At 44.5% G+C, this 27,712-nt stretch overlaps 1 protein-coding gene across 3 annotated transcripts in view; it reads left to right on the forward strand.

Moving 5' to 3' along the window:
* Window positions 1-27,712, forward strand: part of UBE4B (ubiquitination factor E4B) — a 120,219-nt gene that overhangs the window by 78,749 nt on the left and 13,758 nt on the right. For all 3 annotated transcript variants that reach the window (XM_045063713.1, XM_045063716.1, XM_045063714.1), the window contains 12 exons: window positions 2,962-3,018; window positions 3,591-3,707; window positions 3,806-3,904; window positions 4,470-4,583; window positions 6,185-6,383; window positions 9,184-9,322; window positions 13,500-13,599; window positions 14,829-14,956; window positions 15,820-15,918; window positions 16,840-17,075; window positions 25,191-25,317; window positions 27,055-27,199. In XM_045063713.1, the coding sequence (XP_044919648.1) occupies window positions 2,962-3,018; window positions 3,591-3,707; window positions 3,806-3,904; window positions 4,470-4,583; window positions 6,185-6,383; window positions 9,184-9,322; window positions 13,500-13,599; window positions 14,829-14,956; window positions 15,820-15,918; window positions 16,840-17,075; window positions 25,191-25,317; window positions 27,055-27,199 (1,560 nt within the window). The remainder of the gene's footprint in view (window positions 1-2,961; window positions 3,019-3,590; window positions 3,708-3,805; window positions 3,905-4,469; window positions 4,584-6,184; window positions 6,384-9,183; window positions 9,323-13,499; window positions 13,600-14,828; window positions 14,957-15,819; window positions 15,919-16,839; window positions 17,076-25,190; window positions 25,318-27,054; window positions 27,200-27,712) is intronic.

The following is a 27,712-nucleotide window of genomic DNA, read 5'->3' on the forward strand; positions in this document are numbered from 1 at the left end:
ATTAATAGATTATCTAAAAAAAAACCTATTATAAATACAAGGAGAAGGACAGTCATACTAGGAAGAGTAACCCAGCTTTATGAAGTGACTTTCTTTTTTTTTTAATCTTTTTTTTAAATATCCAGTCTTCCTGTCTCCTTTTATTTTTTTATTTTTTTAAAGATTTGACAGAGAGATCACAAGTAGGCGGGGCAGGGAGGGGGGAATCAGGCTCCCCGCTGAGCAGAGAGCCCGATGCAGGACTCGATCCCAGGACCCTGGGATCACGACCTGAGTTGAAGGCAGAGGCTTTAACCCACTGAGCCACGCAGGCACCCCATGAAGTGACTTTCTATAGAAAAATCTCAGAGTAGTTTTCTTGTTTGCCTTCCCCATTTCCTTCAGGCTTCCTGTGGGAAACTGCTTAGCTCATTCACGCACCTACAGCAAGCGTAAATTGTGGACAGACCTTTCTCTTTAGACCCTCATGAAGGGCCTTGACTGCTGTGAACACACTGGAACCAGAAAGAAAAGAAAAGGCCCCTTTCTTTCTGAATTGGTTCCTTGGAAATTTGGAGAGAAAAATACTCGGACATATGACTAAATATTTTTCCGTCTAAGATGTGAAGGAAAAAAATAACAAAATACGTAATTAGCTAACTCAGTGAATGAATACAATCTTGTATAAATTGAGGCCCTGATTAAATCGATCTTTTTACTGACTTGATTCCGTCTTACATTAAGTCAGTGCTCACTGAGGACCTCTTCTGTGCCACATACTTGGGCTAATTAGACAAGGCACCTCTCTACTAATTGCCCCTGACCCACTGCAGAACTCAAATCCACAGCAGTGCAGATGACCACACCGTGATCAATGCTAACACGGGTGAACATGAAGGGGGCCTGTCTCTGTTTTAACCAATCAAAATGGAGCTAAGAGGCGAAGATGGTATCGGGAAATTAGAAAGCAAAATGGAATTCTTTTAAAAAACAGCTTTGAATGGATTTATGTCAGGGCTCTTTCTGCTGCCCCTGCCGTTCGGGTTTCTAATAAAATTCTCTTAATCCTTCGGCACATTATTCTGTCTGTGCCAGATAAGAGGAAGTGAAACCATCTGATTGTTTGAGTCCAGTGATGAAATATTCGAGTGCACATTCGTTCTCAACGAATGATGTAAATGTTCCTTCGCGGTACTGTTAGCTTTTCTGTTGCGGTCTGAACGGCTCAATGTTTCAGTAAGGAGCTTTCAGTGTCAGATATCAACAAAATGTCCTTCTCGGTCAAAAGACAAAGACCTCCATTATGGCAGACAATAGCTTTATTTTATACCATCACTGATGCTTGTCCAGCGGAGAGAGTGCAGTGCGAGGAAAGATCATGGGAGCAGGAAGAGGAAGACTACCGGAGCTGGAAGCAGAAACAGTTGTGATCGTTCTCTGGCCCAGTGCCTCCCCACGTTGCCATACCCTCGAATCACCTGGGGATCTTTAAAATTAAGCACCTGGTGCCTGCCTCCCACACACTGTGGTTCCACTGGTCGAGGGTCTGGTGAGGATGGGGCCTGGCGTTGGGTTTTTCCAGCTCCCCCAGTGATCCTGGTGTGCAGCACTGGTTGGGAACCCCTGCGCTGTGTGGTGAGAACTTTTCCTTCTTGGTGCACCCCAGAGACCTGTCAGGGCCTCCCTGCCTGACTCACAAGCAGCTTCCGCTGGCTGGCTCGGGAACTCTGGTAGCTGTGTTCAAATCACAGAAAACGGAGCTCACTGTTCAAACGGTGTTTGATTGGAACACGCCGGCCGTGTTAAACTGTGTTTATGTCCCTAAAACCTACTTTTCCTGATTCTCTAATATGAGAATGATTGCAGCTCCAAAGGAGAAAACCCTGGAGTTCTCAGAAATATCCGAGATATTGAAGCCAAGTAAGGCTTTTAAATACGTTCTGAATGTGGTAGCTTATTAGATTGCAATGATACATAGTCCTGTTTCAGCACTGGCAAGATGAGCCGTCCCAAGTTTATGAAATGTATCTTTTTTGACATGGAAAGATGTTAAGTGAAAAAAATCACTTTTTGTAAAACTAAACACATTTATTTCAGTGTGGATCAGCACAAAAATATGGCTGGAAAGCTGTTAACTAAAAGCAGAGGTCATCTCTTCGGGTGAGGTTTATGAGTGTTTCTTAGTTTCTGTTTCATCTGAGTTTTTTTTTTACAACGTGCAGGTACATCAGAAAAATAGTGAGGCTCTTAGTGTTTTGGAAGGAATGCACATGTACTTACGGCAGCATCAGAGCTGCTTCTTGGTATTACATGTGGCAGTCAGTTCCAGATGGAATACATTTAGGGGCGCCTGGGGGGCTCATTAGGTTAAAACCTCTGCCTTGGGCTCAGGTCATGGTCTCAGGGTCCTGGGATCGGGCCCCGCGTTGGGCTCTCTGCTCAGCAGGGAGCCTGCTTCCCCCTCTCTCTCTGCCTGCCTCTCTGCCTACTTGTGATCTCTGTCAAATGAATAAAGTCTTAAAAAAAAAAAAAAGATGGAATACATTTAAATGCCACTTTCTGCAGGGTGCCTGGGGGGCTCAGTTGGTGAAGCATCTGCCTTCGGCTCAGGTCATGTTCCCAGGGTCCTGGGATCGATCCCTGTATCAGGCTTCTTGCTCAGCGAGGGGTCTGCTTCTCCCTCTCCCTCTGCCCCTGTCTCAAATAAATAAATAACATCTTTTTTTAAAAAATGACACTTTTCGGGGCGCCTGGGTGGCTCAGTCTGTTGGGCGGCCGCCTTCAGCTCAGGTCATGATCCCAGAGTCCTGGGATTGAACCCAGCGTGGGCTCCCTTGCTCGGCGGAGAGCCTGCTTCTCTCTCTCCCTCTGCTGGCCTCTCTCTCTGTACCTGTGCTTTCTTTGTATCTTTCTGTCAGATAAATAAATAAAATATTTAAAAATTAAAAAATTAAAAATGACACTTTCTGATCTTATTCCTAGGCTCTAGGTGAGCTTTGTGAAACCAAGTTTGGGAAGACCCACCCCGTGTGCAATTTGGTGAGTGACTCCCTGATGTACTCGCACCCGTTCTAGGGATGTGTAACTCCCAAGATACCCCTTAAGTACCATTGTGTGAAAAAAACATCTCCTAGAGGACATTTAGGTTAGATGCAGGTAACATGTCTGGGTGACTCTCAGTAGTGAAATTGCTTAGCCCTACACGTGGTTGCCTGGGATGAACTTGTTACGACCTTCCATGATCTTTGTATAAATATTGTGCAAGGAGGAACACAAGTCCTGTGGGAAAATGGACTTGAGTCCTTTGACAGTGTAAAACTGGTTGGTCCGAGTGCTATCAAAGAGCTTCTCGAAACATAAAAAATCAAAAGACTGTCCTGTGGAAACGTAGAGGAGTCCGGAGGGTTTTCCGCCTCCATCCGAGATAAGAAAAGGCAGAGGGGGTCCTAACATGTTCGTGAGCTTTGGGGTTTTGTGTGTGAACAGTCTGCCCGGTCCTGGGGGCTGAGACCCCGCTGAGAACAAGTTGGCTGTCCCGAGCTCTGCTCAGCATGCTTCCCCCTCACTTGCCGGCATAGCAGCCTGACCTGCCTCTGCCGTTTCTTGCCCAGGTGGCTTCTTTGCCGTTGTGGTTGCCTAAATCCTTAAGCCCCGGCTCTGGGCGGGAGCTGCAGAGACTGTCGTACCTGGGGGCTTTCTTCAGCTTCTCGGTCTTCGCGGAAGACGATGTAAGTACAGTGGCCATTTGTACTTCGCTGCTCTGATGTTCAGATTCCTTCCTTAAATGTACATTGTATATCGATGGAATTTTCCCCTTCTCTTCCAGGCTAAGGTGGTTGAAAAATATTTCTCAGGGCCCGCCATTACCCTGGAGAACACTCGCGTGGTCAGCCAGTCACTGCAGCATTACCTGGAGCTGGGAAGGGTAGGTGTTCGGGGGAGGCTGGGTATGAGTCACCAGTGTCTTGAGTAACAACTGCCATAACAGTTGTATGTGGCCTCCCCGAGAACTGGTTTAGCCTGGAAGCTATGGTTCCAGCCCACTCGTACGTAGGCCTTTAAAACCTGAGAGTGAGCAAGCGCCATTCATTTGCACATACTCCTCGGTCACTCTTGCCTCTCAAGTGTGGATTGGTATGCCCTCCCTTCTGAGGCTTCTCGGGAGCAAAATTAGAGGCTAACGGTAGCATAATTAAGGTAATTTTGATCCTGTCCCAAAAAGGGAATAGAAAAGGTTATTTTATTAAAACCGTAGTAACTGCTTGCCTCCCCTGCCCCCGCCATCTGCTTGCGTGCAAATGGTCTTGACACAGTTGAATGTGGACACCCCTGTTCCTCTGGTGGTCGGGCGCTCTTCACACGGGTGGAAGGAAAAAGAGAGGAAGGGAGAAGAAGCCTAGAAAAAGCCCAGCTGTTCTTGAAGTCAAAAGGAATCATTTTTAAAGTCAAGTCTTCATTTTTTTCTTCTCCCTTTCTAAAATCAATTCCAGCAAGAGCTTTTCAAGATTCTGCACAGTATTCTGTTAAACGGCGAGACCCGTGAGGCTGCTCTCAGTTACATGGCAGCCGTCGTCAACGCCAACATGAAGAAAGCACAGATGCAGGTAGGGTTCGAGAAGCCCGCGTCACGGATTGGCTAAAAGTCACTCATCTGGCTTGTCTCCACTCGCCACCTACCAGGCGTTCTAGGAAATGGAGACATGGTGTTGAGCAGGAGAGAATCTTCTACCACTGTCAGCTATGTTCCACAGGCTAGATGAGTCAGCATGTAAGTACATTACTACAGGCGCTGGTAGCATCTGTGACGCAAATAAAGCACATAGAGGACCTGGAAGTAGCCGTGGAGGTACCCAGAGGAGGGTATGGGAGTGAGTTTCGATCACGTGGTGGGGAAGACACCTTTAAGGAGGTGACGTTTGATCAGAGACCGGACTGATGTGAAAGTCAGCCATGACAAGGCTGGGAAAAGAATTTTCTAGATTCTTGTAAGGCTCCAAAGTGGGAATGATCTAGCTTTGGAACAGGCTCCATATGTAGAGTTCGGTGGCTCGAAAATAGTGTGCCGGAAGGAGGATGGCGGGCTGGGGACTCCCATCAGGCTCCGGCTGACATGGTAAAAACTAGAATGGGATGCCCCTGGGGGTTTTGCAGCAAGGAAACCGCCAGATGTGCTGTGTGGAAAAAAAATGTGATGTGGGCTAAGTTGGGAGGAGCGACAGAAGCAGACCCGAGGAGATCTGGTGGGGAGCCTGGTGGCCTGGACCACCTTGCAAGGGAAGAGAAGATAAAAGGGCATTTTTCCTATATTACTAATAAGTAGTGAATGAATGATGTGACCTTTCTGTTGAGAAGAAGAAAAGTGTATAGAGAAAAGTGTGGCCCTGCATCAGACTGCCTGGATTTCCTTCTCTGGTCCCACCATTTACTAACAGTGGGAACTTCACCGTTTATTTCTTTGTGCCTCAGTTTCCTAAGTGCTAAATGGGGGTGATAGTAGTTCCTAACTGTGGGGTTACTATCCATAAAGCTATTAGAACAGTGCCTGGTGTGGCGTGGACACACAATTGATGTGAACTACCGTTATTATAATTGTTTCTGTGACGTCAGCCAGAGAAACTTAGTCAGGGGCGCCTGGGTGGCTCATTCGGTAAAGCGTCTGCCTTAGGCTCAGGTCAGGATCGAGTCCCACAGAGGGCTCTTTGCTCAGCGGAGAGCCTGCTTCTCCCTCTGCCTGCCGCTCCCCCTGCTTGTGCTTGCTCACTCTCTCTCGTCCTCTCTGTGACAAATATAAATAAAATCTTTTTTAAAAAATGGCTGTTAGTGAAACAGTGCTGAGTAAAACTAGGGTTTGATGCTCTTGAGGGGAAATAAAGAAGAGAAAGGAAGCAACATTAATTGTGTTTCTACTTAATTCATTTTGAGGATCTTAGGCAAGTCATTTAGCTCTCTGATCCTCAGTTTCCCCCTTTGTAAAATGCGAATAGCAGTATCACTGACTTCCAAGGGCTCTTCTGAAGATTCAGGGAATGTATAAAGTGCTTCACATAGGATTAAGACTCTGTAAAGAGCGCCCTCTGATAGAATGACAATGGTGATGATATATTTCCTCTCATTGACTCTGGGGTGAATGTCTGTAAGCCACACAGTTGTGCCAAAATTTCTTTTTGAATCATTATTTTAAATACCTTTTTTCCGTATTCCACAGACAGATGATAGATTGGTATCTACAGATGGATTCATGCTGAACTTCCTCTGGGTGCTGCAGCAGCTAAGTACAAAGATCAAGTTAGAGACGGTGGACCCCACGTACATATTCCACCCCAGGTGTCGGATCATTCTCCCTAATGATGAGACGAGAGTGAACGCGACGATGGAGGACGTGAGCGACTGGCTGGCTGAGCTGTGTGAGTCACGTTGCTCATTGTGAGGTCATTGAAACGCTGCCCTTTTATTTAAACACGTCTCGTAGGTTTATTTTATTTGGATGCTAGTGATTGCTCACAAATTGTTGTTTTCTCTCCAGAAAATTAATTTAAGAGCCAGAGATACACACAAAAAATTAACGCATTAAAAACTTCTTATTTGGGCGCCTGGGTGGCTCAGTGGGTTGAGCCTCTGTGTTCAGCTCAGGTCATGATCCCGGAGTCCTGGAACCGAGCCCAGCGTTGGGCTCTCTGCTCAGCAGGGAGCCTGCTTCCCCCCTCTGCCTCTGCCTGCCTCTCTGCCTACTTGTGCTCTCTTTCTTGCTGTCAAATAAATAAATAAAATCTTTAAAAAACAAGCAAACAAAAAAACGTCTTACTTGGCTTAGCCAAAGTCAAATGGATGTATAGAACAAGTAGAAGAAAATACACTATTCAGACTAAAAAAAAAAAAAGAAGAAGAAGAAGAAGAAGAAAAGAAAAAGAAATGTAATAGGGATGCGTGGGTGGCTCAATTGGGTTAGGCAGCTGCCTTCGGCTCGGGTCATGATCCCAGGGTCCTGGGATGAGTCCTACTTTGAGCTCCTTGCTCAGCAGAGAACCTGCTTCTTCCTCTCCCTCTGCCTGCTGCTTCCCTGCTTGAGCTCTCTCTCTGTCAAATAAATAAATCTTTAAAAATATATATATATAATAAAAATGGTAACAGAGACTTAATTACGATATAGATTTTATATATACCAATTAAAGTTCTCTTGAAATATTTCATAGATCTTGATGCATCGATGGTATTAAAATATGAATATTTTAAAGGTGTTACATTTTTGATCTTTTTCCTTTCTATGTGATAAGACATACTAATGACAGATATCAGAGCCCTATGGCATTTAATTTTTAAATATTATAAAATCATTCACGGAATAGGATAGGGGTTCCCTGCCTACCTGGCAGCATTATGATCAGATGGGTACACGCGTTCTAGAGAAACATGGAAACTATAATAAAAACTAGTATCTGATGAGCAATAAAGTTAGTGTTTGATTAGTATCACTTGGATGAGTAGTAACTAATATCATCTTGGAATCATATCATGGACTAGTAAATTCCAGAAGAATCAAGGGGTTAAACATTTAAAAATATATATATACATGTATTTATATTCTTTATATATATATCTTTTATTTTTTTATTTTTATATTTTATATGTATAATATAAAAATAAAGAAAACATGAAAAAACTGAACAGAGGATTTAACCCAGCCATGAAGGAAACAAATTTATAATGATTTAATAAATGAAACATATCATCAGAGACGATATGTATATACAGTATCTTAGATAAATATGCTTTTTGTAGAGTGAGATAAAATGAGTATGCAGGGCGCCTGGGTGGCTCAGTGGGTTAAGCCGCTGCCTTCGGCTCAGGTCATGATCTCAGGGTCCTGGGATCGAGTCCCGCATCGGGCTCTCTGCTCGGCAGGGAGCCTGCTTCCCTCTCTCTCTCTGCCTGCCTCTCTGACTACTTGTGATTTCTCTCTGTCAAATAAATAAATAAAATCTTTAAAAAAAAAAAATGAGTATGCAGAATTAAAGAATGGAGCAAAATATGTCTTATGTTTGATAGAATCATGCCTTTCAAAATGTAAACCTGTTATAAATGTATAAGGCCCAAACTGAATTCTACCAAGAGATAGTTTTCTTTTGGGGGACAAAAATGTAAGCAGTATATATCATAGAAAATAAAAGATACTTGCTGGAAAAAATATACCAATAGGAATTAGATACAAATTGAAAGAAATTCAGGTTATTGTTGTATATGTGTAAATTATCCAAAAACAGGGGTGTCTGGCTGGCTCAGTCGGTGAAGCTTGGGGCTCTTCATCTCAGAGTTGTGAATTTGAGCCCCTACATTGTTGAGTGTAGAGATTACTTAAAAATAAAGTCTTTAAAAATAAATAGCTAGATAGATAATCCAAAAACCAAGTGATAAGATAGAATGTAAGTTTGTTAAGAAATAGATGGAATTTAATGAATTTATTTAATGAATTCTAATTTATACCAAAAATTTTAACACTGTCATTCTCAATAATTTTATGTTTTAGAATATACTCCCAATTCTGGGAGTGGAGTGATTTTTCATACAGATCTTCCAAACACTGTTTATAATAGAGAAGAATTAGAAGCGGCAGACATGCCCACGGTACAGAAATGGCTTTGGAATCTGTAGATTAACATAGTCTATCAGTATTTTGAGATTCAAGGTGATGTTTCATGGCCTGTGTTGAATTATAGGAATGGTTATATAAAATACATCAGGAAGACTTGTAACGACAGATTGTTGATGTTCGTCTATGCTAACATTTAATCAGATGGGGCAAAATACCTAATCATTCAATGGAGCTCATAGGAATTCTGTGCTGCTTATAACTTAGTCTATATATTTTTTTTAAGTTTTTTTTTTTTAATTTATTTTTTCAGAGAGAGAGAGAGAGAGCGAGAGTGAGCACAGGCAGACAGAGTGGCAGACAGAGTCAGAGGGAGAAGCAGGCTCCCTGCGGAGCAAGGAGCCCGATGTGGGACTCGATCCCAGGACGCTGGGATCATGACCTGAGCGGAAGGCAGCTACTTAACCAACTGAGCCACCCAGGTGTCCCTTAGTCTATATTTTTTAAAAAGCATCCTTAAGCTTCTTGAAAATTCAAGTGTAATTCTGTCTTAATTGTGCTTTTCGCCTGATTTAATCTTGTTAAAGCCTTTATTTAGGGAATCATGTTATTTTTCCTAGATGGAGATCAGCCTCCATTTTCTGAGCCGAAATTCCCTACAGAATGCTTTTTTCTTACCCTGCACGCCCACCACCTCTCCATTCTGCCAAGCTGCCGTCGCTACATCCGCAGACTCCGGGCCATCCGGGAGCTCAATAGGTACGTACATGACCCCATGTCCTGGGATTGCCCGAGGTATGAAGAAAGCAGTTCTCTTGTGACCAGTGGATTCGAATACCAGGAGTGAATATGTTGCAGTGAACCATCTGCTTCTGGTTCCCTGTCCACAGTCCTCAGTCCACCAGAGTTCTTTATGTGGCAGAGTGACCCAGCCTTGGTTTCAGAGAGATCTCAATACTCGGTATGTGGTTTTAGACTTCCCTTAACTTTTTTTACTGAGTGTGGTGTTGACCAGGAGGCCCTTTAAAGGATCTCCTGGGTTCCAGTCATTCTCCTCCTCCTCTGGAGTCTGAAACAATAACTGTAGTTTCTCTTGATAAAAAAGATCATTGACCCCTGCCATCATGGAATTCTCTGACCCCTGCCATCATGGAATTCTCTTTTTTGCATGTTGGCCTATGGCATAAGGAACCCAGAATGGCCAGGTAGTAGCCATCAGTTTCCCATTCATTAGCACCATTGCTGTGTTTCTTGACCTAAGCATTTTTCCCCATGTGCCAATGCCTCCAAATAAACAAATCACAGAAATAAGAATCAAACACATTTCGAAACAGGTCCTCTGAAATAATAATAGTGTGACCACTGCATTTGGTCCAGGACCTATGTACATGTCTGGCTATAAGAAAAAGTATGTCATATCTCTATCTGTAACTCTTATCTCTTTGTATCTATCTTGCTAATCACCTGTTAATGCTCATGGTTACTCTGTAGATGCTTTAAGATTTTCTTTCTACACTTATTTGTGTCGTTAGTAAATGGTGTCAGTTTTCTTTCCTACACTTTTTTTCTGTGCCTTAGCATACTGGCTATAACTTCTAGTAAAATCTTGACTAGAGGCAACTTTCTTCAAATTTTTCTATTGTTCTAATTCAAGAGGGGAGAGGTTTTTTTTTGTATGTCCTCTGTTATCAGATGAAGAATATTTCCCATTATTTCTAGTATCTTAAAAGTTTTTTATTCCTAACAGAAGTTGAATTTTACTAAATGCTTTTTCCAAAGCTATTGAAGAGATCAGAAATTTTTTTCTCCTCTGTTCGGTTAATGTGGCTGAATTATATCAACTAGTTTTCTGATGCTAAACTAGTCTTTCATTCCTGGAATAAACTCAGTTTTTATATTATTGCTTTTATAGCTCATTGGATATTCAGTTTGTTAATACTCTGTTTAGGATTTTTGAGTCTATGTTCAAAAGAAAGATGGGCCTACCGTTTTCATTTCTTGGTACGTCTTCCTCAGGTTTTGGTATCATGCTTGCCAATATTGAGTTGGGGAGTATTCTCTCTTTTTATGTTCTTTGGAAGAGTTTATTAGGGGCACCTGAGTGGCTCAGTTGTTAAGCATCTGCCTTCTGCTCAGGTCATGATCCCAGGGTCGTGGGATGGAGCCCTGTGTTGGGCTCCCTTCCACTCCCCCTGCTTGTCTGTCTTTCCTTCTCTCTCAAACAGATAAAATCTTCTTTAAAAAAGAGTTTATAAGTTATTTCTTTATGGGAAAGTTTTTGATTATGTGTTTTATTCTGTTATTAGATATATGACCATTTACACTTTTATTTTATCTTGTGTCAGTATTTCTGTGACATCTAAAGCTTCAAAATTTCTAGGCTTGAAGTTGTTCATAACATCTTTTTATCATTTTAATGTCTGCAGGTTCTTCATTATTTCCTTCTATATACTTTTAGTTTAAATTTGCTTTTTGTTGATATTTCTGTTGCCTCTTAAGATTGGTACATATAGGATGCCTGGGTGGCTCAGTGGGTTAAGCTGCTGCCTTCGGCTCAGTCCCGCATTGGGCTTTCTGCTCAGCAGGTAGCCTGCTTCCCTCTCTCTCTCTCTGCCTGCCTCTCCATCTACTTGTGATCTCTATCTGTCAAATAAATAAAATCTTAAAAAAAAAAAAAAAGATTGGTACATATATCATCCATTTTCAGCCCTTATACGTGTATTTAAGGCTGTTCCTTTCCCTCCAAGCCTGGTTCTAGCTGCAGTTCTCAGTTTTGGTATGTCACATTTTACTGATCAGTTCAAAATATTTTCTAATTTTTATTATTTCTTATTTGACCAGTGGGTTATTGAAAAATACATTGTTGAAATTCCAGATTCTTGGAGCATTTGTCTGTTTATCATTTGTTATTGATTCCTAGTTCAATTTCACGGTGGTCAGAGGACGTGCTCTGATTTGTGTCCTTCGAACTTCATTGAAATTTGCTTTATAGCCCAACAGGTACATGAGTAAATGTTCTGTGGAGACCTGAAAAGAATGTGCTTTCTGTGTCACTTACCGCACGGTGCATTTGTTGGTTAGGTCAGGCTTGTTCATCTTTTATTCAAATTTTCCTTCTATTTGCTGATTTTATCGGCTTATAATATCAGTTATTGGGAAAGGCTTATGCGGTTGCAAGCTGTGATTGTGAATTTGTCTGTTTCTTCATCTTGGAGCCCTGGGATCCCATCTCTTTTACTGACTTTGGTTGATCCATTTCAATGGTACCATCGACTGCGTTCACGCCCAGGCGAGTGTGGACGGTCACTCTTGTGCTCAAAGATGTTCCCCTCACCTGTGTGCTTTCCAACACTGTGATAGGAGAGATGTCCTGTAGGATATGGGGGGAGAGAGAGGCAGGTTTGGGAGGAGGGGTTGTCTGAACCAGTCATCCGTGGTGTATCTATCTGAATATTCTCAGCTTCTTAAACTTTAGATTCCTTCCTCTGAATTCTGTCAAGGGATACCAGCTAGCCCAGCTTCACTCAGCATAGGTCCCTGTCAATGCCAAGTTTGAGTCCACTAGCTGGGTGCACATTTCAGACCCCTCCCAGCTACTCACGACCATCTTGAATCCAGGGTCTCTGGTGGATGTAATGGTGTCCGTGAATTTAGTCCTACACAGAAGGGTGTTCGCATGGTTCACTCTTGCAGATCAGGCAACTCCAGGATCCGTTCCACACACACTCCCGCGTTCTCTCCCCACAAATGTGGTAGGTAGAATAACGATGTCCCAGAGATGTTCACGTCCCTAAGGAGCCAAGGGTACGAAAGGGAAGTATTAAGTCCAAGTGCTTTGAAATCTATAGTGGCTTGTTTGAAAAAACAGATTTGTCTCCACACTGGTTGTCATTACCACCCTCTTGGAAGCTAAACAAGGCTTCCTTGCACTTTTCACAAGCCTGTCCCGTGCGGCTCCCTAGAGGCAGGCTGCCAGGCCAGTCAGCCATCCCATGGGGCTTCTGAGTGTCTTCCAGCCCCACCTCCCTCACCCCAAGCTGCAGAGACGGGTGCCATGTGGCAGTTTCCGTGACTGCAGTCAGTCTGTCAGATCGTCATCAGTTCTGGGGAGGGCTCAGGTATGTACCCAGAGTTCGCCTTTGAACCTGACCTGGCAGGAAGCTGTTCCACGGTTCATCCTGACCGTAGAGCCTCTGTCACTGCCTCAGGCAGAACTCCTCCGCCACTGTGCTTCCAGAAACGCTGTTGTGGCTGCCACCCTCAACATGCTCTTCTGCCTCCAGCGAGTGGTCACTTCTCGATGGAAGCTTAGGTCGTGGGCAGATTCACTGGCAGCAAGGGAGTCGGGGAAGGTGTAGTTCCAAAAAAATGTGCCAACCTCCAGTTTTCTATAATTGTCTCGACAGAGAGGGGTTGATAGAGCATTAGGTGAGCCAGTCTCTAAAATATGCCGCACATGGCCTGACTGGCAGCTGGTATTTGGGCGGGCATAGGAAGGAGTAAAGGAGCATGCCGCAAAGATCATTTCCGAGAAGAGCATTCCACGTGGAGGGAACGGTCGCAGAAGACGGAAGGGCACTGGCATTGTCGAACCAGCGTTTGGTTTGGGGTAACTGGCCAAGGCCTAGTAACCGTGAACCTTCAGGCAGGACTTCTTGTTCTCCCTCCTAGGAAAAGAAGGGAACGATGTAAATAGTGTATTTCTTTCCAAAAGAAATGACTAAATGTCATTAAATGTGAAGTACCACCAATTTTAAGACATTCGTTAGATCAGGAACCCTAAGAAAGGTTCTGCCAACGCATGACAGGAAATACTCTGACTTTCAAGGTGCTGGAGGTAGGAGGAGATGTCTGACGGTCCTCGACAGGGTCGGAACAAGTCGGTAAGAAGGATCCGCGTGTCTTCTTGGGTTTGACCTTTAGTCCTTGGTTTCAGAACCGTGGAAGATCTGAAAAACAATGAAAGCCAATGGAAAGACTCCCCGCTGGCAACTAGACACCGCGAGATGCTGAAGCGCTGCAAAACTCAGCTTAAGGTTTGTACGGCTGATGGGAATCGTCACAGCCTGGCCGCGCGGCAGCCGTTCTCCTCCCAGAATGTGTGCCTGCGCAGAGCCCTGTAGTGTCCTTTTGCCTCTGTCGTTCTTTCCCCTGAAGATGAAACACTGGACTTTCAGACCAGGTGATGATCTCACCCCGGTCTCCCTGCAGGATTTAAATCAGGACAGAATCTGCAGGTGCTTTGCCAGTGGCAGTGTGAATTCTTCCTGGTTTTATCGTCCTCGGTTGGCCTTCACCTGCCTCACTTAGCCCTTCTGCGAGGTTCTCCCCCTCCACTGCCCCCCAGCTCTGTGACCCAGTGTGCCAGCCATGCATTTTCACAGTGTGTAACCGAGTGGATTTGTGGCCGTGGGAAGACCCCCCCCCCACCTTGTCCCTCCTTCATTTGTCGTTAAAAACGATCCACTGCACAGAACCTAACTGTGGACAGGAAGATTTCTGCTGGTGAGACGGATGCTGAGCAAAGGCTGTACAAGGGAGTGTAGACCGCTTACTTACGCATTTATCTTGTGTTTTTGTTCAAATTCTAGAGCTGAGTATTAGCGGATTCTGGTTTCTCTTGATTAGTAGGAAGGTATATGGACATTTTAACTTCGATTTCTGGGGCAAGTTAAGTAGATTTTGCTTTATTTACTAATAGACAATACCTGCTGAGGTGCAGAATACACCAGGAGCCCTTTTCTGGTGTCTGTAGACCCCCGTGAGCACCCCACAGACCTGTCAGAAGGAGCCTGGAAACTGTTCAAATGGACACGCCGATGCGCATGCGTGCCCGGGTTTCCTTCTCACAACTGTCCTCTGAGGCAGGTGCAGGACCATCAGTGGACAAACATTTTGTCCAAGGGCAGAAGTGGTGACCTGGAACTCAGATGCAGATCTGTCTGGCTTCTATCCACTCACCATCTCTGTCTGACGCCCATCAACCCTGTCCCCCAGGCAAGCTATTTCAATTTGACAGGAAGACCTTCTTTTTGAACCTGAACTATGTGCTCAGCCTTCCATCCAGTGGTTTGCACGGTGTACTTCTGTATCTCTCAGAACAAGGAAAGCTTTGGGGACGTGACCAGCATATTATAGTTAGTTAGAGACGAAGCTCGCGAAAACCCTAGAACCTCGAATCTCCTGGCCTGGTCCCTGGCCAGTCGAACCTGCCGGCACTTGGCCACCGACTAATCTGTGGGTGGGGGCGTACCTCCTTCCGCAGAAACTGGTACGGTGCAAGGCCTGTGCTGACGCTGGTTTACTTGATGAGAGCTTTCTGAGAAGATGTTTGAATTTTTATGGCCTTCTCATCCAGCTGCTGCTCCGCATCCTGGACCCCGCCTATCCCGAGTGAGTGTGCCCCTCCCACCTCCCCTCCGCCCTCCTTGTCTCGGCTGTGTTGTCTTCACTGTCCCTCAGTCCATAGCTGAAACCCAAACCCTTACTTTATCAAGGATCTGTTCTTCAGTTTCTAGGTTGTACCTGTACAGACTACAAAATCCGTAATATTAATAAGTGTTTTCCCAGGGATTACAGTTAAGAAGGGAATGTCAGCACCTCCTAGTTTAATTCTGACCTGGTCCTTTTTTTACAAATCAGCTAGATTGATAGAAAAGGAAATCTGTACGTTGGAAACTAAAACCTGGAGATAACAGAGTATTAGGTCCTTTCAGGGACTGGGTGCAGGAAGATACCCAGCCAGTTTTACTAGTTTATTGTTTTACTAGTTTATTATGTGAAGTCTCTGGATCGACTGATGTTGTTAAGTTTGGCCCAGCGCCCTCTGCAGGAGCCGAAAATGTTGTGCAGCTCACTTGTCTCAAAACAGATTGAATCGCATAAAATGACCAAATATGACCCTTCTGTTTCCTTCCTATTTTACTATATTAATCTTAACGGAAAATCAGTAAGAGGAGAAACGTCTCCTGCACACCCTAATCCGTCCACTGTCTTCATTCTTCCCTGTTCATTTCAGGCTCTGGTCTCCTGGCTTGTGTACCTTCTCCGTATTTGTGTTCTAGGAGGCTTTTCCCCCCATTAAAATATTTAACTTGTAATGGCCATGTCACAGTCCTTAGGGTTTCAGGTGCCAGGATTTTGTGTTTTTTTGGTTGGTCGGTTGGTTAGTTGGGGTTTTCTGCGGAGGGGTTAGGGGGTAGTTTCCAGGTGCCATGGTTTTGTTCTGTAACTTGTGATTTTATTCTCTTTGACAGTATAACACTGCCTTTAAACTCAGATGTCCCCAAGGTATTTGCAGCATTGCCTGAGTTTTATGTAGAAGATGTTGCTGAATTTTTATTTTTTATTGTACAGTAAGTACCTTTGACATACTACATGGTTCTAATTTGTTTTTGTACGTGGCGTGTACATTATATTACGAACTACATTGCAGCCCTCCATTTTATGCCTAAAATTCTGTGTAACTGCTATAAGCGAATGCTGCCTGGAGACTGGAAAAATAAATCCAACTCTGGCACTAAGCCAGTTCCAATAATATCTTCAAGACAGGAGCAGGATTAACAATGCCGATAAGAATGTACTCTCTGAAAATTGAGTTGAATTTCTAATAATTGAGTATGTGTTTCTGAGAAACAGAAGGAGCAAACAGTTTATAAATATCTAAGTGAACATTCAGAAGCCAGAAATACCCACATCTATATTTTGTACTGAAATTTTTCTCAATTATAACACTGGAGAAAGCTTACAAGGAAATGCCTTGAGTTTATAACTGGCATTTCAAGTTTGTTTGTTTGTTCGTTTGCTTGCTTGTTTAATTAAAACAACTGCCAGAAAAAATTTTAGGGGCCCCTGGCAAGCGCAGTCAGTGGAGCGTGCGATCTTGATCTCAAGGTCATGAGTCTGAGCTCCACACTGAGTATAGAGAGTACTTAAAAATAAAATCTTTTTTTTTTTTATTTTTTTAAGTTTTTTTTGTTGTTGTTTAAAAAAAAAAACAACTCTTTTATGAACCTTACCCCATAATTTAATCATGGTGGCTTTGGTTTATTTCCTAAAATAATGTAAGTTACTGTAACATGCTTTAGCCAGTAGACACAGTGGATTTAAAGTCTGTCTAGTTGCAAAGTCAGTAGTTATTTGAAACTCAGCAGTTCAAGGGAATTCAGCATCTTGGCTTGTAGACCTATTGGCCCCTTCCCTGCTCGATGACCCCAGCGTCCACACAGCTAGAGCTTCTGGGAGCTTCATTTCTTACTTTTTTTGCCTTTCTCCAGATACTCTCCTCAGGTGCTTTATGAACCCTGTACTCAGGACATTGTGACGTTCCTTGTTGTGATGTTGTGTAACCAGAACTACATCCGAAATCCGTATCTGGTGGCCAAACTGGTAGAAGTCATGTTTATGACCAACCCTGCTGTTCAGCCACGAACCCAGAAGTTTTTTGAAATGATCGAAAACCATCCTCTCTCCACCAAATTGTTGGTCCCTTCACTGATGAAATTTTATACAGGTAGGTTCTGGGTATTTGGGTAGGCAAGTGGATGGGAGTTGCTCTAAATCTGGTAGCTAATATCCTGATGGCCTCTTCCAAGTGTAACCTGCTTAACCCCGCCACTGGCAAAGCAGGTTACTGTTGCTTAGTTTAGATCAGTGGACGTATCCATGGACCATTCTATGAGCTGGTCCCTGATGATGGGGCAGGATCCACTGTAAATCAGATGCACTTGCAGCTACTTTTAGAAATCTGTCGTATAACTCAGAGTTTCTAGAGCGTGAGTAAAACGAGAAGCTTGTTAAAAATGTTTATTTTCGAGCCCCACTCAGATCTGTGGAATCAGGATATCAGGGAGCCTTCCCTCGTTCACTAAATCTATGAAGGTTTATTGAGCACCTGCTGCCTGCTAGGCACTGGGTCCCACTGGTGAGCAGACAGAGCCCGCATCAGACTCTCTGCAGGGAGATCCTCCACTGCCGGAAGAATTGGATTCTGAATTGTTACGGAATTTGGCTTTTGAACTAACAGTGTGTTTTCATCAAGCTGATGACCTTGAGACCCCTTAACCTGTCTGCCAACAAAGGCATAGGGTTGTACTAATGGCACATTTTCCTTCCAGCTGGTACATGTTGCAGGAAAGGAAGTGCGTCTTGTCTGTCCTCTGTCAAACCTAGCACATTCTGGGCACTCGGTGTCTTCAGCATTTAGTAGAGTGTACTTGCTGCACTCTTGGGAGAAACACTGGCTGTCCGTGAGTGCGGTTGCTTGCTGTTCCTGCAGCCGCAGAAGTTTGAGGATTCCACTGTGTCGTGACAGCCCTCAGTGGTGACCATCCTTTCCCTGTTGACCAAGACCTGCTCCTGCTCCTTTGGAGCTGGTGCCATCCCCTCTCTGCGCTACTGAGGGTTCCAGCGGTCCGCCTGCCTCCTTTGTCCTTTTGTCACCACTGCTTTGTAACATCTAGTAAGAGTTCAGCTGGCTGGCTGGCTCCATTGGGAGATCATGTGACCCTTGATCTGTAGGTTCTGAGTTCAGGCCCCACGTTCAGTATAGAAATTACTTTAAAAAATGAAAAAAAAAAAAAAAGGTTTTTTTTCTTCCCAACCTACTGATTCCTCTTAAAGCTAAAGCAAGTAGACAAGCACTTGAAGTTTCACTAACATCCTTGCTTTGGCAATAGCAGGGGAACACTCCTGGGTAAAAAGCCTCTTTTTCACTCCCCTTAGTCCTGGTAGGGAGGACCTCCAGGTACAAATGATGAGTCATGTGTGTACGGGACATGACCTCATTCAGTGTCTTGCACATATCAGGCTTAGTCGAAGATAATTCTGCATTTCTTAAAATAACAGTAAGGCATCTCTTTTTACCCATTTCTTTCTTTTTTTCTTACTTTCTTTCTTTCTTTTTTAAGATTTTATTTATTTATTTGTCAGGGGGAGAGAGAGCACACAAGCAGGCAGAGTGCCAGGCAGAGGCAAAGAGAGAGAAGCAGGCTCCCCGCCAAGCAAGGTGCCTGATGCAGGGTTTGATCCCAGGACCCTGGGATCATGACCTGAACCGAAGGCAGCGGCTTAACCAACTGAGCCACCAAGGCGTCCTGTGTCTTTCTTTTTAAACTTATTTTTTAAGATGAGAATACCTTATAACATAGTTGTAGCAAACTACACTAACCTACAAATACTGTTTCATCTCCCCATTAGCTGGTGTGCAGAATCAGCGCTATGAAATTCTCTGAGAATGTAAATTGGTAAAACTTTTTTTAAAAGGCTTTATTTATTATTTGACAGAGAGACAGTAAGAAAGGGAACACAAGCAGGAGGAGTGGGAGAGGGAGAAGCAGGCCTCCCACCTAGCAGGGAGCCTTGATCCCAGGACCCTGGGATCACCTGAGCTGAAGGCAGATGCCCAACGACTGAACCATCCAGGCGCCCAGTAAAACCCTTCCGAAGGGCAGTTTGGCAGTCCACACCAAAAGCCCTAAAAATGTGTATATTCTATGTATCAATCAGGGTCCAGTAAGGAAAATAAACAGTTGACCATTGAGCAACTGTTAGAGACCCCTCCCCCCCACCAGGCAGCCAAAAATCCACTTTCACCTTTGACTCCCCCAGATTTTAGATTTAGACCAGAATGTTAGATTTACTGTGTAGCATCTTATCGGTAACATCAGCCGTCAGTTAACACATCCCTTGTACATTATGTGTATTACACACTATATTCTTAAGAGAAAATAAGCTAGAGGAAGGAAAACGTTATGAAGAAAATCTTAAGAGGGACACCTGGGTGGCTCAGTCAGTTAAGCATCTGCCTTCAGCTCAGGTCATGATTCCAGGGTCTTGGGATCGAGCCCCACATCAGGCTCCCTGCTCAGCAGGGGATCTGCTTCTCCCTCTCCCTCTGCCCCTACTCGTGCTCACTTGCTCACTCTCAAATAAATAGAAATAAAATCTTAAAAAGAAAATAAGGAAGAGTAAATACATTTATGGTCCCATGTATATATTTATTGAAAAAAAATGTGTGAGTAGCCCCGTGGAGTTCAAGCCTGTGTTGTTCAGGGAGCAGCCGTATGAAGAACTAGTCAAGTAGACACTGGAGGACAGAAAGGCAAGTGAGAGCTCTGGCGTAAGGCAGGTTACAAGTTCAGGAAGCAGCCGTCCTCTGTCTCCAGAGCTGGGGGAACCCAAGGAAGAGGCTGGAGTGAGTAAACTAGCTCGAATGAGGACCAGGACAGAATGGGGACCTAGGTCTCTGTGGAAGGGCGCTGCCCAGCTGGTGTCTCCGAGGAGCGCAGGCTTCCTAGTTCTGCCACGGTGGACCTGAGCTGGAAACTGGAAGCGGTTGGTGCTGCGGGAAGAAAGAACCACTGTTGCTGACAGGAGCAGCCAGCCTGTGGCCAGGGACCAGGTCCCTGCTCACCTGCAGCGCCCCCTATTGGCGAACCCAACGGAGGGCTGCTGGCAAGGGGAAGCCTGCAGAGCCCCAGCCCCAGCCTGGCAAAGCCGAGCATCAAGGCGGATTGAGGGCCCCGTGACAGCAGCTAAATAAATAGCTCAGCCTTTTGCATGCAAACTTAATTTCTAGTCATCTGTTCCGTGGGGGTAATTATGAATGTGTGTGCATGTTTACAGTGATACTGCAGCATCATTTATAATGCAGTGCAGGGAAAATGCTAAAAACAGCCTAAATTTCTTCCAGCTGTGGATGAATTAAGTAAATTACAGTTTATCCATAAAGTGGGTCTATATGAGCTGTGAAGAATAATGTTATTTACATTAAATGGTTAAGTCATCAGAAGTAAAGAAAATGCCAAGTAATGAAGCAGTATATACAGTAGGACCTCGTGTTGGTAGACATCTGTACGATAGAACGTATACCACAATAGTAACAGAGAGATGGTTCGTTTTGAATGGTAAAACTGTGAATGGATTTATTTCTTTTCCTTTTTAAAAAATTATCTAACTGGGGCACCTGGGTGGCTCAGTCAGTTGAGTGTCTGTCTCCGGCTCAGGTCATGATCCCAGGGTCCTGGGATCGAGTCCCATCTCAGAGGACTGGGGAGCCTGCTTTTCCCTCTGCCTCTCTCTCTCTCTGTCTCTCATGAATAAATAAATAAAAGCTAAAAAATAAAATTATCTGAACTTACTCTGCAGTAAACATGTATTGTTAGTATTAAAAGTAAAAAGTGTTTAGTTAAATGTGTTTTTTTTTTTTTAAGTTTTTATTTATTTATTTATCAGACAGAGATCACAAGTAGGCAGAGAGGCTGGTGGCAGGTGGGGGAGAAACAGGCTCCCTGCTGAGCGGAGAACCTGATGTGGGGCTCAATCCCAGCACCCTCGGATCATGACCTGAGCTGAAAGCAGAGGCTTTAACCCACTGAGCCACCAGGTGCCCCTAGTTAAATGTATTTTATACTCAGTAAGTGCCCTGGGCCTGTCACTGTGGCTTTGGAATAAAGCATGGGGGTGCCAGGGGGGTGGGCCTCTTTTGGGAGATGCGTGCTGGGTCTGGCAGAGCCCCACTAGTAAGATCCAAGAAGCTCCTTTTCCCTTTTGCCACTAAGCAGTGTACCTTCTGGCCCTGGACCACGTCTGCAGTCCTAGAGAGATGATACCCTTACTAATAATAGCCACCACTTATTGAATCCTCACTAATCCTTTCACTTAATCGGCACAGCCATCATCAAGATGGGTGCTATAAATATCTCCCGTTTTCCAAATGAGGAACCTGAAGCTTAGAAAGGTCCAGAAGCTTGCTGAAGGTCAACAGCTAGTGCATGGCAGCAACTTCAGCAGGTGGGCCTTAGCACAGGTGCTCCTGCCTGATGCACTGTTACTACTGTGGTAGCAGGGAACCAGTCCCCAGAGAACCCTCCAGCGGGACACCACAGACAGCCCCCAACTCATGCATCAACCCCATAATAAGGCCTGCCGAGGGGTGCCTGGATGGCTCAGTGGGTTAAGCCTCTGACTTCGGCTCAGGTCATGATCTCATGGTCCTGGGATGGAGCCCCACATCAGGCTCTCCGCTTAGAAGGGAGCCTGCTTCCCCCTCTCTGCCTGTCTCTCTGCCTGCTTGTGATCTCTGTCAAATAAATAAATAAAATCTTAAAAAAAAAACAAAAAGTCCTTCTGATTGAGGTCCAGAGTCTCAGACGTGAACTAGAGATGGGCATATGGACCGGGCTCCTCTTTTCTACCCCCAGAGAATATCCTAGCTTTGGAAATACTTAAGATCCAATTTTTGTTTCGAAAATAAAATTAAGTTCCAAAATCAGAATACTTTATTTATACCAGCAGTCAGTTCCTTAAGGAACAGCTTTCCCAACCTGGCTACTCAGAACTTAAAAGAACACTGAGCTCTGAATCAACAAAGCCAGCATTAACCCAAGTTGATTGAGTCTCTGACTCTGCAAATACTTAAGACGCTCCTACTGTGTGTCAGCCCTGGTTTTTTGTTTTTTGTTTTTTGGGTTTTTTTTTAAGATTTTATTTATTTATCAGGGTGGGGGGAGAGCGAGCGAGCACAGGCAGACAGAATGGTAGGCAGAGGCAGAGGGAGAAGCAGGCTCCTTGCCGAGCAAGGAGCCCGATGTGGGACTCCATCCCAGGACGCTGGGATCATGACCTGAGCCGAAGGCAGCTGCTTAACCAACTGAGCCACCCAGGCGTCCCTCAGCCCTGGTTTTGATGCTAGGGTGGTACAGATGGCTGGTGAGCCCCGTGTTCTTTTTGAGAAATAGACATGGAACCAATAAATAAGATACATTCAGATGGTGGGTATGGGAGGGGCACGATGCTGCTTTAAGGAGCGCTGTCGGGGAAGGTCTCTGAGACGGGGACTCTGGAGTAACATGAGACGGAGGAGTGAATCATGTGCAGATCTGAGCCACAGCATGGCAGGCAGCCGGGACTGCAAGTGTAAAGGCCTTGAGGCCTGGGCAGCTTAGTGAGATGGAACAAGAAGAACAAGGAGGGAGCACGGCGAGTAGCAGAGCACAAGGCCCCCAGGATCTAGTTCATTTCAGGCCTCCTAGAACTCGGACTTGGGAAGTCGAACTTGGGCTGCCATAGTTTCGAGGGAGCATGAGGAGTGAAGTTTTTTTTTGTTTGTTTTTGTTTTTTAAGAGTGAAGTTTTTTAAGTGTTGGCAGTACTTGGCTTCTGCTGTGCCCAGGAAGTGGTAGAGGTATTATGGGCGATACTGAGGGTATGAGAGGCTCTGTATCAGCCCCCCAGCGTCTTTCTCAAGTAGACTCCGTTTGCATCGGCTCTCCACACTTCAGTTCACACTATTTTTAATTAAAGATTGATTTATTTGAGAGAGTGAAAGAGCACATCCGAGCAGGGAGAGAATCTTCAAGCAGACTTCCCACTGAGCGCAGAGCCTGATGAAGGGCTCAGTCTCGCCACCCGTGAGACCACGACCTGAGCCGAAACCAAGAGTCAGACGCTGAACTGACTATGCCTCCCAGACGCCCCAGTTCACACTTTTTCCTGCAGTTAACAAAATGACACTTAGTTCATTGTAAAGAAAGCTTGACCTAATGAATATGCATGTGTGCTTTTAGGTCTTTATATGATAGGTGTTAATTATCTTATGCCTCTCATTTTTAAATAACCTTTCTTTTCACCAAAAAAATATGTTCATTGCAAAATAGAAGAAATACCAAGAAGAAAAAAGAAGTTATTGATAGTCTCTGCACTCAGAATCTGTTAACATTTTGGTCTGTATTTTTTTCCAGCCAGTATGTATGTGTATGTATGTATGTATATGGGGGGTGTGTGTGTGTGTGTGTGTGTGTGTGTGTGTCGTTTTAAATATGATTGGCCCCATTCAGTAACCTGTGTTTTTCACTTCCTGTATGACAAATATTTTTTCATGTTCTCCATTGGGCATTGGCATTTGTTTTTTTTCTAATACAAATAGTGTAGAGATTATCCTGGGAGATCAGTCTTTGAACCTGCCTGCATGTGTTTTCTGTAATAGAATTGGTGGGTCAGAGAAATGGGCTCTTTGGTGGTTTGTGATCCAAATTGTCACATTGCCTTCAAGAGGTTGTGTCCCTGTTCATTCTCATGAGCAGTCAGAAGGTACCTCTCACCCAGGTGCTCGCAGGCAGTTTGGTCATTTTTGTAATACCTGCGAAGTAAAAATGGTATCTTATTTTAATTTATATTTTTATCTTTTTCTTGAGCCTTATTGTCTTTATTTGACAACTTTCTCCCCTTTTTATTTTTAATTTTTTTATTTTTTTAAAGACTTTATTTGACAAAGAGAGATCACAAGTAGGCAGAGAGAGAGGAAGGGAAGCACGATGCAGGACTCATCCCCGAGACCATGACCTGGGCTGAAGGCAGAGGCTTTAACCCACTGAGCCACCCAGGCGCCCCTCCCTCTTTTTAAAACTTGTTGTAAATTCAGAAACTTCTCTCACTTCAGCCCTTTGTCTTTCGGATACCTAAGTCTAACCTTTGTTCCATTTTAATTAGCAGGACATGAATGTCGGTGATCGGTAAATTAGTGATGAGCACATGGGATTTTACTGAACTTGTCTCTATTTTGGTACATGTTCGAAAATGTTAATTATACAAAAGTATTTAAAATAATACAGGCATATTTCAGAGATACTGCAGATGCAGACCCAGACCTCCGTAATAAAGCAAATACAAGAATAAAGGAAGTCAGATGGATTCTTCTCGTTCCCAGTGCGTATGACAGTTACACTTACACCGCACTGTGGTCTGTTAAGTGTACATTATCATTCTGTCCAAAATAACGATGCACGTATATCTTATTTTGAAAGTATTTTATTGGGACACCTGGGTGGCTCAGTCAGTTAAGAATCTGCCTTCGGCTCAGGTCATGGTCCCAGGGTCCCAGGATCGAGCCCCACGTCAGGCTCCCCGCTCCACAGGGAGGCTGCTTCTCCCTCTGCCCCTCCCGTCGCTCATGCTCTCTCACTTGCTCACTCTCAAATAAATAAAATCTTTTAAATAAGTATTTTATTGCTGCATCATCTGAGCTTTTAGCGAGTCATCATCACTGATCACCGATCACCGTAAGAAATACAGTGATAATGAGCAAGTTTGAGATCTTGCGGGGATTACCAAGATGTGACCCAGAGACATGAAGTGAGCAAGCGCTGTTGGAAAAATGGGGCAAATAGACTTGCTTGAAGCAAAGCAAGGTTGCCACAAACCTTCAATTCGTAAAAAAAAAAAAAAATAAAGGAGGAAAGAAAGAAAGAAAAAACAACTTATAAAACTGCAGTAAAATGAGGTAGGCCAGTAGTCACATTTAATAGGTATGTGACCCTTAAGAAAATTCCACCCGGTTTTCTTTTGTTTTTTTCCTGGTCATTGATGAGTGGGCGCTGTGCCAGGGGTATAAGCCGCTTCGTGAGCCCAGTTCATTTGGTGTCGTGTCATTGCCAGACCTTTGTGAAGCCTGTTTCTCCAGAACCACTGCCTCATTTCTGTCCTGCCTTACGTGTGAGAGATAGGGGCACAGTCTTGTCACATCCTGTATTTCCAGATTTGCACGTACTCGGTAACATCCTGGGCACAGCGACTGCTTTTAGAAAGGTAGATGGTCCCCGTGCTTCAGTCTCTTTCTCTCTCTTCTCTAGACGTTGAGCACACCGGAGCCACCAGTGAGTTCTACGACAAGTTCACCATCCGCTATCACATCAGCACCATTTTTAAAAGCCTTTGGCAAAACATAGCTCACCATGGCACCTTCATGGAGGAGTTCAAGTGAGTATTGGGCGCCCGATGTCCCCATTTGTGGCTTGCAAATCACGGGTAGGGTGACTGCTTAAATCTTTCCGAGCTGGTTCTTCTGAACCGTTGTCTGGGTCTCAACCTCCTTTAAGTTTTCTAGATCATTCTGCTGCATGTGAGCAGGGTTAACTAAATGTCTGTGCTTGCAAGATATCGCCAAACTTTAGAGCTGTCAAGACACTTTGGGGATGGTATGTATACATAAAGAATCTGTAAATATTCTGAGATGGTCCATGAAGTGTTTTTTGGTGTTTCTGTGATTATAGTGTTAAGTGAAGTTGTCAGAGGACTGGAATGAGATTGTAGAGTGTTCTAGAATATGATGTCAAGCTTTAGATGTGAAATGTTAGGAAGACTTTAGATTCGGAAGGAAAGTTGGGGTTATTTCAAATGTCATTCTTTGTAATAAGGCCCTAAACCTTGATTAAGGATTTTTTATTTCCTACCTGAAATTTTAGTGGCTCCTTAAATCTGGACATGAGTCATTTCATCTAAGTTACCGTAAAAAGAAAGATGCTTTTAAAAAGAAGGGAGATGAAAATGTTGAACTCTTGAATTGTTCTTCAGGAGAAATTTTATCCTGTCTGGTTGGATCTTTTGCAATCCCTGCTAGATGACTGAGCAAGTCTCACTACTGAGCAAGTCTCACTGTCACTTGTTAGCAGAGTTACTAGTCAGTATGATTTCGTATCACCAGTGGAGAACCATTTTTAGATAGGTTTCTGTAAAGTAAGCTCTTCAAGCTAATTCTCTTTCTGAGAATTTCTCTTATGGTCAGAATTACGTTCCCAAAAACCCTGGCACCAGCTTAGACCACACAGGCCCATGGCTCGGTCTGCGTGGTGCCGAGTGGGAATGCTCGCCCTGAACTTTGCTTGTTCCTGAAATCCAAGCTTCCCACCCTTGTTCGCAGGAACTTCTCCTCCCCAGGCACAGACTTCCTGCCCCCTGGTTACACAGCAGTAGATCCTAAAGTGTATGGAGCTCCTCTTTGCTCTACTAATCTTACAGTTATAAAGCCTCATGGTGCGCCAGCATCTGAGTGTGCCAGCAAGCCCTCCACTGTGATGGGAGATGCGGGACAGTTTTATAGGCTAGAAGCTTCAGGTTCTAGAAAGTGAGTTAATATTCTCCTGTATCAATATCGCAGCTTCTAGCTTTCCTTCACTGCGACTTTATAATAAGGAATCACTGTATTGGTAATTCTCTTGTCTCTTATATGTGGGTAATTGTGCTTTCTTGGGAGTTTAAACCCATTTTCTAGTCTGGAGGAGGGTCTTTTCTACTTAAAGTCATTGAGACAATGAGCCAGGGACGTGCTGGTAAACCTGCTCTCTGAAGAAGTGGGGGGAATTCAGCATTTGCTGGCTTTCCAGGCTGTACATAGTCACACTGGTGCCAGATTTAAACTTTCATGGGAATCTGCTCACAGAATCGTGCAGTACTAGCAACTGGCTCTCTTGACCAGGCCGGGTCCCCCGCAGTGCACCGCTGCAGTAAGCGTCTCATAATTAGACAAAAGGGGTAACAAATCCAAGGAGAGACTTCACAGACCTTGGCCTCCACCGTACTGGAGTGGTGCCAGGGCGGTGGGCAAGCTTCTGGGGCCACGTGGTTGGCACGTTGGGCGGGGCCCGTTTTCTTTGGGGTCTCCGCTGCCTTTGGCCTCAGGGCACTGTATGACCGTGTCCACCATAATTGCCTTTTCAGTTCGGGGAAGCAGTTCGTCCGCTACATAAACATGCTGATAAATGACACGACGTTTCTGCTTGATGAAAGTCTGGAGTCTCTGAAGCGAATCCACGAGGTGCAGGAAGAGATGAAGAACAAGGAGCAGTGGGACCAGCTGCCCCGGGTGAGGACGCGGGGGACTGCTGTGGCCGGGGAGCTGCCGCGGGCCCCGGGCAGAGCTCGGCTCCGGGCTGCACTCGTGGGGCCCTGGTGACATGGATCTGACCTGTCGCTACCTGTCCCTCTCCCACCTGTGGGCTTCCAAGAGGTTCCCTCCGAGGGTTGCGGGAGGGGTAAACGTAGACACCTGGTCTAAAGCCAAGAAATGAACTGAGAAGGCTTGTCAAATGCGTCCTGAAAACTTTCTTGCCTCCTTGATTTCAAAGGGCTTTTTTGGAGAAGCGCTTTTGTTGTCCGAATGTGTTGATGTCAATTTCTAAAAGTAGGAAGTGAATCCCTAGGATGCGGTGCTGACCAGGCACTTGATCTGCTCGTGTGATTTCCTTTGGACAACGGTGTGCCTCCCATGGGAGGTTTTTCCTTCCAGTTGATCTTGGTTTTTGTGTTCAGTTATTAATGGAAGAGAGGGTCGTCTTGCCAGGTTGCATGAGAAACTCCTGCCGCACCGGTGATGGCA

Source organism: Mustela putorius, unplaced genomic scaffold (assembly GCF_011764305.1).
Source record: "Mustela putorius furo isolate JIRA1106 unplaced genomic scaffold, ASM1176430v1.1 tig00003853_pilon_pilon_pilon, whole genome shotgun sequence".
NCBI classification, from domain to species: Eukaryota; Metazoa; Chordata; class Mammalia; order Carnivora; family Mustelidae; genus Mustela; species Mustela putorius.